We start from the raw sequence: 12,966 nt of genomic DNA, 5'->3' as shown, positions 1-12,966 counted from the left end.
GGTTACAGCAACTGGAACAATAAAGTCCTGATGATAAGTTAATTAAAAGAATCTCTTACTAGATTCTCATTTTGGGTTTTCACATTGCAGTTAACATTAGCTCACTTGTAATAATCTCCTCATGATAGATTTTCCTTCCATAGTCTGAAATGAAAATAATTTTCCCCCTCCTATTTTATTTTTCTCTCCATGGGACTATTTTTTTTAATTGAGACAAAACAGCCCAGGATGCCCTTTTCTCAACACTTTACTTTTCCGTTTGCCTCTCAGATGCCCTTTTCTGAACCCATGGCAGAGTCAGGCAGCTACAGCTCTGGGTAAGTGCCAAATGCTGGAGGATTTGGCTACCCAGAAATATATCTTGCCGATCGTGCTGCGTATTTTTTTGAATTCAAAAGTCACTTTTCCCACCATTTGGAATTCTTTGTCAGCTTTGATTTTATAAATATATATATACACACATGTGTATATACATGCACATGTATATATATGCACATATGCATGTATTATATACATACCTACTTACACATACATATATAAGTATGTGCATGTGCATGTGTGTATGCCATAGATTTTACTTCTTTTTTTTTTTCCAGGCACAAAAGTATCCTTATTCTTTTCTTTCACAGTGTTATTGGCATATAATACAAGGCACTCCAAGATCTGTGTATCACTGATAGAATTTGTCAGTAGCTATTCACTTATTACAATGATAGGCTCAACAGAACCTTAGTTAGTTAGTCCAACATTGTGTTTGGCATAACCACCTGTGTGCGTGACCTGGAACCCTCATAGCAATACGTGTACAGACACATTTCAATCAAAGATGCATTGTTCTCGGGTTTTCTTTGGCTCTTGTTTGTGTTGATCTATTGTCTCCCTGGTGCATGTGGGGTGCTGAGGGAAATACAGTGATGGAGCAGGACCTGCGATTTGTCACCCTCACAGGTTACCAGCACAACTTCAACACCTACCCTGACAGCTACATCACTGACCTCAACACGCCCTATGACTACGAGTCTCTGATGCACTATGAACCGTTCTCATTTAACAAAAACGCAAGCGCCCCGACCATCACAGCCAAAATCCCCGAGTTTAACACCATCATTGGACAGCGCCTGGATTTCAGTGCCATTGATTTAGAAAGACTGAACCGGATGTACAATTGCAGTGAGTATCCCTGGGCAAACTCTGACAGCAGAGGGCCCTTTGCCTCGAAGTTTCCATTCCCTGTTTCATTATGCTTATTTCCCATGTTCTGGATAAAGGAACACGGGGAAATGAAATAGCCTCCGTTTTATTCTATTTAGAGTAGAAAACAAAAAACATAATTCCTACCTCCCAAGATCGTTGCAAGAAGCGATTATGGATTTGTGTTTTGCCAGTTGGAAGCACTGGACAAATGCAAAGAGCTGTTGTCGAACTTCTTCAGTTTCCTTTTGAAGGGTGGAGCACCAGGCAGAGGGCAAAGCACTCAGAATCAATGGTTATACACAGGAAAGTATTTTGATGCCTGCAAAATGCTTGACCTTGGTTAGCTATTCCTACAACGACAAAGGCAGTTCCTCTAGGATGAGGTGTTCCTCAGTGGACCCCTCCAGTCTTCAGACAGATGTGCATCAGTTCTGTTCAGAAAAGTATGCCTTGAAGACCCGTTGAGTGTGGAGTCCAAGAACCCATGCTTTGTATGTATTTAGCAAGACACATTCCTATGCCCCTTTATTGTTTGACTCTATAAAGTGCATAGGCTTGTGTCTAGGTCGACAAATTCTAATATCTAACTGATAAAAGTAGGTCCTGTGTTTTTTGGGGGGTGAGGTGGGGGTATAGGGGTGGGGGAGTCAAGAACCAGAAAGATGTATGATTCTATTGTTTCTGGCCCACATGTTATGTATGTGGAAGGAGATGCCTGAAGTGTCTAACCAGGCAAACAAACATGTCATTGGCAGCCACGACCCGTACCCTTTTGGACTACTGTGCTTTTGAGAAGGCAAACATCTGCGGCATGATCCAAGGCACCCGAGACGATGCCGACTGGACTCATGAGGACAGTGCTCCGCCGGGACAAGCGGACCACACGTTGGGAGGCCGCTGCACAGGTGAGCAAGGGAGGAGGAACACATGGTCAGTGGTCCGCCAGGTTTTGCCTCAATCTGAATGTTCATTATCAAGTCTGGAAAGCTGAACAAGGACAAAGAACATTTCTGATATCCTGATTAGTATCTCCATAAAATCCACCCAGGTCTGTACTTTCGACTGAGAGATTTCCAGACTGATAAGGACATCTGATATGGTGAATAAGGCATGGCTTTTGTATGTGAGGATACTCTCTTGGGAGAAGTCTCCTCCGATAAAACTATAAAGTGACTCACGCTTAGCATTTCAAATGTCCAAGTAGTGATGTACAAACATAAGAAAAGAAACTGGTGGAATTAATTTGAATTGTAGGATTTATTTAACCCAACAAATCCCAAAGATGAGCACTCCAGCATGGAATCACGCGGACGATTAATAATGAGATATGTTATGAGTGATTTTTATGTTTTGAATATATTTTTTACTACTTGAAATCTGGTCTATGTTTGACTCTTACAGCACATCACAGCTTGGAGTGGCCATCACTGAAGCGTGCAGTAGTCCTGCGTGGGGCTCCCCATATTAGATAGCACATCTGCAGATAGCTCCTGTACATGTTCTGTGTAGTGAAACAGCCAAGTCCGGGACTTGACATCCACTTCTACCATGAACTAACTGTAGCCCAGGAAGTGATTTGGAAACTTCCGGGTGAGGAGGGAGGGAGGCATTGCATGTAGTTCCCAGCCCAGCTGCAGACAAGCAGCTTCATGCCCTATGTACCCCGCCCCCCCATCTTTCCTCTCCCTCTTTCTCACCCAAACCTAAACCCACTGCTATTGAGTGGGTTCTGACTCCTAGCAATCCTAGAGAGGGTATCCAAGACTATAAATCTCCATGGAAGCAGACAGCTTCATCTTAATTTTCTATTTCTCTTTTAGAAATCTGTGTCATGCATTTTGATCGAAATCATCTCGACCTCTATTTGGAAGCAAGTTGGGTGATTAATTCTGAAAGCTTTAAACAACAACACACAAAGCTGCTCAGACTGTGGGAAAGTCTCTCTGTTGGGTTGCTCTGTCTGAAGGGACCTGGATGTCATCCGCATGGCGGGCCCTCAGGGAGATGTCGGGTGTATAATCAGTGCCATTCTTCTCCTGGGACTCTTTACAGGGATAGAAAGCCTTATCTTTCTTCTGAAGAGCAGCTGGTGGTTTCGAACAGCTAACTCTGTGATCAGCAAACAAGTAACCCGTTAGGCCACCTGGGCCCAAGTCTGTAAATTTCCATCATAGCTTCTAATCCAATCTCTTCCGTGGGGCTGCTGTTGGCTAATATGTGTATCAGTAAAATTAAACAGACAGCTGATCTTTATATGGAACAGGAAATTGCTGGAAAAATGTTCTAGGTCCCTCAAACTCAAAACTGACCTACATCAGGCCATTAGCTGGTCATTTGTTGAGCCATCAGGGTTTGTTTGTTTCCCACAGGAGAATTTGGACCTTTTTTTCCTGTCCTAGAGAGCATTGGCATTGTCCAGGGGAAGCTTAAAATTGAAGGACTCTAAGCATTTTGGAGAAATAAACCTACCTCCCATTCGAACCCCGAGTAGTGAATGAATACCTGACTAGTGGCAGAGCCAGGGCAAGAATTCACATGTCCTCAGACCTTTGGAAGGGGCTTCTGACCACAAGAACCCTTGTCCCTTATGAGCTCTTGTTTCTTGAAGCCGAACATTCCTAATGCAGAGGCTACACTCCATTGGAACTGGGAAGTGCCCTTGTTGAGAAGAGCATTCGAGAAAGCGTTCCTTTCCTTGACTGTTTGAAGCTCAAGCCATGGATGCTTGCTGCCAATGCCGTGGGCAGCAATCCCTTGTTTCAAGCAAAGTGACTCACCGTCACGTCCACAGCAGTGGGTTTGGCAGTGGGTCCTCATCCCAGGTGATGATCGCACATCCTGTTATTCGGCTAGCAGCAGGGGCCATGGAACCTTGATCATCATACATTTGAATCTTCAAAGTCCAAATCCTAAACCTTTGAACCCCAGGTTCTTAGACAGGAGCCCTGGGAGCACAGTGGTGAAATGTATTGGCACTTGCCAAAATATCAGCTATGAGAACTCCACAGCTGCTCCTTAGGAGAAAGAAGGGGCATTCTGCTTCTGAAAAGTTCCAACAAACCACTCAATCCCCTGTCGTCAGGTTCCCTCCGACTCCTAGCAACCCCTAGCAGGGGTCTTTACTGGGGCAGATAACCTTCTCTCTCTCCCTCTGAGGGGCTGGTGAGTTTGAACTGCTGACTTTGCAGTTAGTAGTCAAAAGTTTACCCAACAGCAGCTAAGGAAGTTCTGCTGTGCCCTACAGAATCCCTCTGAGTCAGAATCGACTCAGTGGCAATGAGTTTGGGTTTGCTCTAGATCTATCTATCAGATCAACTGTTCCCCTTGCAATGAATCTCTCATGTAAACAATGAAATCAACCAGAAATGTAGAATTCATCTCACGGGCAGTCACTTCCATCAGACTTGGCTTGAAGCGCATGTTCCCTCAGTCAGAAGCAGATTTCATTACCTGAGGAGCCGGGGCAATCCCGGAGGCCCTGGAGAACCACGCTCCAGCCAGTGAGGGAGATGCCCTCAGAAGGTTGACTGACAAATGTCTTCTTTTGACTTTCCTCAGAAGGGTTCTTGCCTTTGTTGCCCGGGTAATGACTGTGGTTCACTATTTCCCTTTGGCACCCTGGGCAGTGCGGTGCCAGAAATGGGACGTGAGGGTGTTGTCTCTACAGGCGCTGGATACTTCATGCACTTCAACACCAGCTCGGGGACAGCCGAAGAGGCAGCCCTCCTGGAGTCTCGGACTCTTTACCCAAAGAGGAAGCAGCAGTGCTTGCAGTTTTTCTACAAGATGACTGGCAGCCCCTCAGATAGGCTCGTCGTCTGGGTCAGGAGGGATGACAGCACGGGCAACGTTCGCAAGCTGGTCAAGATACAGAGCTTCCAAGGTACTTCCTTAGAGGCATCCACACAAAGCCTGCGTGGCTTACAGGCTGGGAGCCTGCTCCTTCTCTCTTGCTCACCTCTTTCTGTCTCCTCCACCTTCTCCTCCTCTCATTCCGCTTCCTCCTCTTTCTAGTCTTCCTTCTCTCTGCCCTTGTTCTCCTCTCTCCTCTTCCCTTTCCTCCTCCTCTTGTTCCCCACGTCTGTCCACTTCCTTCTCTCCTAAGGACCTAGACACGTGTGGCTTGTTTTAGCCACACAATGAAGATTTAACTCCTTAAAAATTTCTAGGAGCATCAAGGGTTTGACTGGGGCTAAATGTATCATTGTAAGAGAACAAGTTACATTTGTAAATTCAAATTTCTCTAGTGTTTTTTGAGACATCCAGGGCAGACAATTGGAAGGCAAAAGAGGTACAGGAAAGATCAACTAGGAGTCCTGATGGCACTGTGGGTTAGGTGTTGGACTGCTCGCCTCAAGGTCAGCGGTTCAAATCCACCAGCCTCTTGGAGGGAGACAGATGACAAGGTCTGCTCCCATCAAGATTTACAGACTAGGAAACCCTATAGAGGCTCACCATGAGTTGGGATCAACAAGGTGGCAGTGGGTTTGGGTTTGGATGTAACAGAAGCTCTTTAAGAGTTAAGAAATTATTGTGTTAGGAAGGATTGTAAATATTTAATGAGAAAATGAATTTGAGTCCGAGTAACATTGATAGGCTGTATTATCGCTCACTTCCATATAAAAGCTAAGGATGTTTGTTCCATGCACATACAATCATCTGAGGAGTCTTCTCACACTTAACTCAGCTCAATACACTGCTTATGCTTTGAGGCCTATTCAATTTAAAATATGTTTCTGGAAGACCTGTGGAAGTACTCTGTGGGTAAATTCTTCAAGAGTCCGTTCCAGGGGGTTCAGATCGCTATTCAGGTCTGGAATGAACTCCCCACTCCCACCCGCACTGAGATAAGACGTGTCAAGAACTTGTGTCCCTAGTAAGTGCTCTGTATCAGAGTATGTTGGCCACAGTTGCCACCAACCCTTTCTTCCCTTTGTCCTCAGGTGATCTTGATCAAAATTGGAAAATTGCTCATGTGACGCTCAGAGAGGAAAAGAAATTTCGATACCTTTTCCAGGGCACACAAGGTGACCCCCAGAACTCGAATGGGGGGATTTACCTCGATGACATCACTCTGTCAGAGACACCATGCCCCTCAGGAGTTTGGACAGTACGGGGCTTCTCCAAGATTCTGGAAAGGACGGTGAAAGGGGACCGGCTCCTGAGCCCTCGCTTCTACAATTCGGAGGGCTATGGGTTTGGGTTGACTTTATACCCTCATGGCAGGGTAAACACACTGGCTTCTGGGTACACAGGGCTTGCCTTTCACCTGTGTAGTGGCGAGAATGATGCTATCCTAGAATGGCCAGCTTTGAACAGACAGGCGATAATGACCATCCTGGACCAGGAGCCCGATGCTAGGAATAGGATGTCCTCCAGCATGGTGTTCACGACCTCCGAGTCCCATACATCTACAGGTAAAGTGATTCCAGCAGGATTCAAAACTCCTGTCCCTCGGCCTAGAAAGGACCAGCAGGTCCAATTCGTACTTGCCGAAGAGAAATAAGCAATTATTTCTCTCACATGTCCTCCTTAGGCATAGCACCAACATAGTCATGTTGGACCCTTATGTTTCCATGATATCTTCCTTCTCCTTCTCCACTCATTGACCAAGCATCTAGTGAGGGCTTTTGGTGTAGCAAACTCTAGAGTAGGCATTTAGAATAGAAACAAACCAGGCGTTTCTGGTTCATGGAGCTTCATCTAATTGAGACGACAGACAATGCTCATTGTTCAGAAAATAGTCCCTGTTTTCCAGGCTCTGCTGCCAAGAATGAATACACCAATTTCTAAAATATGATTAAATGTCAGCATGCCAGTGAAATGAACTTGCATCAATAAGACAGGGGCAAAACAATTTTCTTTCCCAAAAGAAAGATGTTAAGTTTTCAAAGGAAGAAGGTAATAACTGCCCTTCCTCTTTATTGAGCCATGACCCAATAGAGGCGTGCTGACCCATCACGGTGGTGGCTTCCGGCTTCCCAATCCCCAATGTTAATGCTCTTGGAAAGAATATAAAAACAACCTAGCATTTTCCCCCCCAGCATTGCTTTTCGGATGAACAAAGATGAAAACATGCTCATCATTAAAGACAAATTGGAACGTAAGCTATGAAAGGGTCATATGGATTTTAAAAGCATTTTGTCTTATTTATCACTTTGCAGCAATGAATAACTCTGTCATCTGGGACCGGCCATCCAAGGTGGGAAGCTATGAAGCAAACTGTAGTTGTTTCAGAAGCCTGGACTGGGGCTGGGGTAGTTTAATCTCCCACGAAATGCTCAAACGGAGGGGCTTCCTGAAAAATGATGACCTCATCTTGCTCGTGGACTTTGAAGGTACCCGTGCCCGACTTCCTGTATCAATAATCCTATACCCTGGGTGTTCTGCTGAGTTTTAACTCATGCGTCGGCCCTGGGCTGGCTGTAATGAGGGACTTGTACATATCAACAATTGTGAGGATGAGCAGGAGTGAGCAGTGTTCTGTTCTGTTGTCCATAATATCTGTTTGTGTACTGAATGGCCCATCAGAGTAACAACACTGGCAACATGGAGGGTGGGAGTTTTGGGACATATATACATATATAGATGATGTGTATATATACATATATATGATGTTTGAGAACCACATTTTATGCAATTGTCCAAGGACTCACATTTTTTATTTCCATTGTGCTAGGAAACTAACATGCTAGCATCTTAATCTTTGATAATTTACCAAATATGAAAGCTTGCTGATTTCAATCAATCCACCCCTGCTAGCCATATGCTGTTTTCTATAAGTTAAATGAAAATGAGGTTGAATTCTTTTAAAGACAAGAATAGCTGCCATCATGAGAATCAGCTGGACTTAGTTGGTCTTCCATGTCACTCAAGTTGGAAGACGTCCAACGTCCATTCATAAGGAACACAAGGGAGCCAGAAAACATTCTCTAGAATCGGACATTGGTCGTTGCCCTTGTTGTTTATAGGCGCCATCACGTCGATACTGACTCTTGGTAACACTGTGTACCACAGAGCAAATAACTGCCTGGCTTCTGACCTCCTCCCAATCATTGCGCGCACACACACACACACACACACACACAGACAGATGTTAGAGAATCACATTTTATGCAATTTCCCAAGTACTTTTTTGGGGGGACTTGTTGGAAATACTATCATAATATATCTTGCCGAGGGTCTTCCTCTTTTTTGCCGACACTACGCTTTGGTCAAGTGTGACTTCCGTCTCAAAGGACTGATCTCTCCTGATAACATGTTGAAAGTATGTGAAATGAAGTCCTACCATCTCTGCTTCTAAGGAACATTCTGGCTGTACTTCTTCCAAGACAGACTTGCTATTTCTTCTGGCAGCTCAGGGTTAATTCAATGTTACTTCACACCATCCGCCGAAGGCATTGCTTCCCTATTGTTCTTCCTTATTTTTTGCCCAACTTTCACATACACACGAAATGATTAAAACACGCCACGGTTAGGGTCAGGTACCTCTGAATCCTCAAAGCGACATCTTTGCATTTTAATACTTTAAAGAGCTTTTTTTTTTTTTTTTTTAATCATTTTATTAGGGGCTCATACAACTCTTATCACAATCCATACACACATCAATTGTGTAAAGCGCATTTGTACATTCATTGCCCTCATCGTTTTCAAAACATTTTCTCTCCACTTAAACCCCCAGCATTAGGTCCTCATTTTGCCCCCTCCCTCCCCGCTCCCCCCTCCCTCATGAGCCCTTGATAGTTTATAAATTGTTATTTTGTCATATCTTGCCCTGTCCGACATCTCCCTTCACCCACTTGTCTGTTGTCCGCCCCCCCCACCCAGGAGGTCACATATAGTTCCTTGTAATCGGTAATCTTGCTTCTTCCTCATGACCCTTTATCTATTTCTTGAAGATATCACCCACCTTCAGAAGACTGAAGTTCCCATTAAAAGCACAAGGCTGAACTCCCGAGGCCTGGTTCTCCACGGCCAGGACCAGCAGCCCCCAGAGACAGATGCAGAGAAGGCCATGCTAGAGGAAGCCCCACTCGGCAGCCTGGATCGGGGGCAGCCTAGGCGACGGACGCGGTCAGTGGAGAACACGGGGCCCATGGATCACCTCGACTGGTCACAGCACTTTAGAGATCCGTGCCACCCGAACCCTTGCCAAAATGATGGCGTCTGTGTGAACGAGAAGGGCGTGGTGAGCTGCAGGTAGGATCTTGCGCCCAGCAGAGAGGCAAGTCAAGGTCAGCAGACATGCATTGAGTGTTGATTTGAGGCAGGTAAAAGGTACTGTTTTCCTTAGTGGCAGCAAACTGTGAGTGTAGAAATGGTGGGCATGGCAGATGTCCTTTTATCTATGTATTCTAACCACAATAAAATAAAAAGATACCGCCCTTAGATGAGACCCTTAACTACATCAACCGGTCAGATGGACCGGACTCCCTAGTTCCTTCTGTGACCCTACCAAGGTGTGCCCTAGACTGATGGGCTTGTGTCGCTGGGCAAGGCGAGGGCTCCCAATTCTTCCCTCTCTTGGAGTTTACCCATTTTCCTTCTTGGGGCATTGCATTGTCTGCATCGTGAATGTTGGAATTCCCCTCTCCATCGCAGCACAAGCTGGAATTGTAGCCTGGGGACTTTGTAAGTGCCAGGCCTGGCTAGAGGGAGCCCGGGTGGTGCAGGGATTACACTTTGGGCTGCTAACCACAAGGTCAGCGTTTCAAAACCCCCAATCACTTTTCAGAGGAAAGACAAGGCTTTCCACTCCTGTAAAGAGTTACAGTCTCGGAAACTCACAGGGGCAGCTCGACTGTGCCCGATTGGGTCTCTAGAGTCAGAGTTGACCGGAGGGCAGTGAGTTTGTTTGTTTGTTTGTTTGTTTTGAGGCCTGGCTGTGTCTTGCCAGAGTAAGATTTAGGACTAAGCTTAAAGTCTTCACTGATTACAGATGTTATTTTTGGGTAATAACCACTACTGTTATTATTAGTTCTATTGTACTGTTGTTGGATTTTTATTTATTTTTATTTTTATTATTTTTTTAAAAATTGAAATAAGAACATTTTTTAAAATTTTAAATCATCTTATTAGGGGCTCATACAACTCTTATCACAATCCATACACACATCAACTGTGTAAAGCGCATCTGTACATTCATTGCCCTCATCACTCTCAAAACATCCTCTCTCCACCCACACCCCCGGCATTAGGTCCTCACTTTTTCCCTCCCTCCCCACTCCCGTTGTTGGATTTTTAAAATAGTAATAGGAGTATCTGGTCATTGTGACTGGCTGCAATATGTGCTGCGCACCTGAGCAATCAAGATTCGTTCTCACAGCCACGCTGCGCTGTAGGGGCTGTCAGAGCTGGGACTTGTATCCAGGCCGGCGTCTCTGCACCCACACCACAGAGAGCAAATCCACTGTCACAGAATAGATTCCAGCTCAGAGCCACCCAAGGGGGGTGTCAGACTGTCCCTTTTGATGGGAGCAGATCCCCTCCAGCCTCGTCTTTCCCTCGTGGAGCTGCTCGTGAATTGGAACCATGGGCCTTGCAGTTAGCAAGCCGAGACCTCACCACTGCACCGCCAGTGCTCTGTTTGTGAACCCGAGCTTAGATACAGTCCTGAGCTTTACCTTAGCGAGCTTTGGTGGCACTGTGGGAGGGGCATTGGACAGCTGACTATACAATCAGTGGTTTAAGCTAAGACTGCCTGCTCCTATAAAGATGTACAGTCTCGGTCTCTAGAGTCACACTGAACTGGCATCAACTCTGTGGCAGAGGGTGGGGGGAGGGTCAGGAAAAGGAGCCTGGTGGCCCAGTGGTTAAAGCACTCAACCCTAGGTCTGAACCCACCCTCAGCTCCGTAGGAAAAAGAAGTGGCGATGTACTTCTCTAATGATGTACAAAGTTTCATTTCACTCAGTTCTACTCTGCCCTACAGGGTGGCTATAAATCAGAATTGACTTGATAACCGAGGGTTTGGCTTAGTTTGGGTTGAGTGAGAAAAAAGAAACAAACAACAACACACATTTGGTGTCTTTTACTGGTTTTTAAGAAGTCAAATCCCAGGTAAGAGATGAGGTCTTTAAAGACAAAAATGAATCCAAATTCCCACTGCCCTCCACTCTATTCTAACCCATAGCGACTGTGTTAGACTGGGTAGACTAGAGAAACAAATTCATAAACACACATATGTCTAAGAAAGTTTTATATGCAAGAGGAATTGAACATCACCTTGAATGGCTTTGTTCTGAGATAACTTGAACTTCATACTCAATAACGTTTTCCCCCCCAATCAGAATGGATGGAAATGCATAGGAAATTTGGAAAAGTCTCCAAAGAAATAAAACACGAATAAACTCTTTGTACAAAGACCCATAGAGGCATTTTCACATTATAGGCATTTTCTAACAGCCTAAGAGGTTACTTTCCAAAGTTTCATTTATAATTTATTTGATACTCATAAGACATTTTTCTAAAGGAACAGTGAAGTAACAGTGATTCAATTCCTGCCCAGCATTTTTCTTAACACAAAAAGTCTCGATAAGTATAGCATGCTCTTGTGGTCAGGATGCAATGAGGTTAAAGAACACTAAAAACAAAAACAAACAAGCCCCCAAAGCCTGGCCATTGCATGCCCTCTGTGTGACATGCACTGGGAACGGCGCGGGTCCTCATCTTTCCGGGCCCAGGGGGCAGGAGGTGCCCGGACAGCAATGTTGGCTTTTCATTAAATGACCTGGGGGATGGTTTAGAGGGAAGATTCATTTTTCCATTCAATGATTTATATACTCTTTTTTTTTGGCCTATTGGTCCCAGTGTCTTTTATTTTTTAACCATTTTAATGACAATTTTTATTTTTTAACAATTTTATAATTCATATATCAGTCGACTCAGTGGTTAAAACATATTAAAAAGAGTTGCACCATCATTGCCGGAATCAGTCTGAGAACATAAGCTAACCCTGTTCAAGCTCCCAGCAAAGCGTGGCGTCAGACCCAGTGGGGAGAATGCTCCCTGTAGTGTAGCGTCTCAGCCAGGGGCAAGCCCCAAGCCTGGACCCTCCTCCTGGACTTACAGCTGCTGACCCAAGAATGCAGGGTCTGGAGACTTCCTGTCTGGATTTAAATAATTAATCGAGTGACCTTGAGCAAGCTAGTCCACCTTTCTGTGCAATGGGACGATGAATGGCCCGATAATAGCCACACCTTCAGAGGGAGGTTGAGGGAAGCCCAGGTAACAGGTAACTGCCACCTCTGTCACTGTGGTGGTGATGGAGGCTACTGGGAAGCGCCTGAGGCACAGAGGTTTCTCTCCTTCTCAAGTGACCTGTCTCTCCAGGTGCGTCGCTGGACACACCCTCTTCTACTCAGGGGAGCGCTGCCAGTCCATGCAGGTGCACGGCAGCGTCCTGGGCATGGTGATCGGAGGCACAGCTGGCATCGTGGTCCTGACCCTCTCCATCCTCTCCATCCTCTCCCAAAGGCCAAAGCAGTGACGTGCCTGCTGACATCCCCCAGCCTGCAGCAGCGCCTCCTCCCTCAGGCCTCCTCTTCCTGTGGCCTGGAGTGGTTTTCATAAGCTTTGCTTTGATGAGGGGTCCGAGCACTGAGGTCTCCAGCTTCATGTGTGATTATCAGTCTTTTTGCAGCAACCCCCCCGCCCCCCCGCCCCGGGAACAGCACTCATCATTCTCATCTGTCAATCACTTGTCAAATCGATGGCCATTCGCACAGACTGTAAGCTCTAGGTAGGCAGGGGCAGGCTATCCTTATTGGCCGT

At 45.6% G+C, this 12,966-nt stretch overlaps 1 protein-coding gene across 1 annotated transcript in view; it reads left to right on the top strand.

Moving 5' to 3' along the window:
• The window catches only part of MEP1A (meprin A subunit alpha), a 31,802-nt gene extending 19,120 nt beyond the window's left edge, over positions 1 to 12,682 (top strand). The window contains exons 8-14 of the mRNA XM_013006772.1: positions 949 to 1,170; positions 1,950 to 2,099; positions 4,862 to 5,077; positions 6,138 to 6,611; positions 7,359 to 7,532; positions 9,093 to 9,393; positions 12,526 to 12,682. Coding sequence (XP_012862226.1) covers positions 949 to 1,170; positions 1,950 to 2,099; positions 4,862 to 5,077; positions 6,138 to 6,611; positions 7,359 to 7,532; positions 9,093 to 9,393; positions 12,526 to 12,682 — 1,694 coding nt within the window. The remainder of the gene's footprint in view (positions 1 to 948; positions 1,171 to 1,949; positions 2,100 to 4,861; positions 5,078 to 6,137; positions 6,612 to 7,358; positions 7,533 to 9,092; positions 9,394 to 12,525) is intronic.
• Positions 12,683 to 12,966: the final 284 nt, after the last annotated feature.

Source organism: Echinops telfairi, unplaced genomic scaffold (assembly GCF_000313985.2).
Source record: "Echinops telfairi isolate 266 unplaced genomic scaffold, ASM31398v2 ScPeMD7_3533;HRSCAF=4204_1, whole genome shotgun sequence".
Classification (NCBI taxonomy): domain Eukaryota; kingdom Metazoa; phylum Chordata; class Mammalia; order Afrosoricida; family Tenrecidae; genus Echinops; species Echinops telfairi.
Note: the sequence above shows the minus strand (reverse complement) of the source record. Positions and strands in the feature narration are given on the sequence as shown.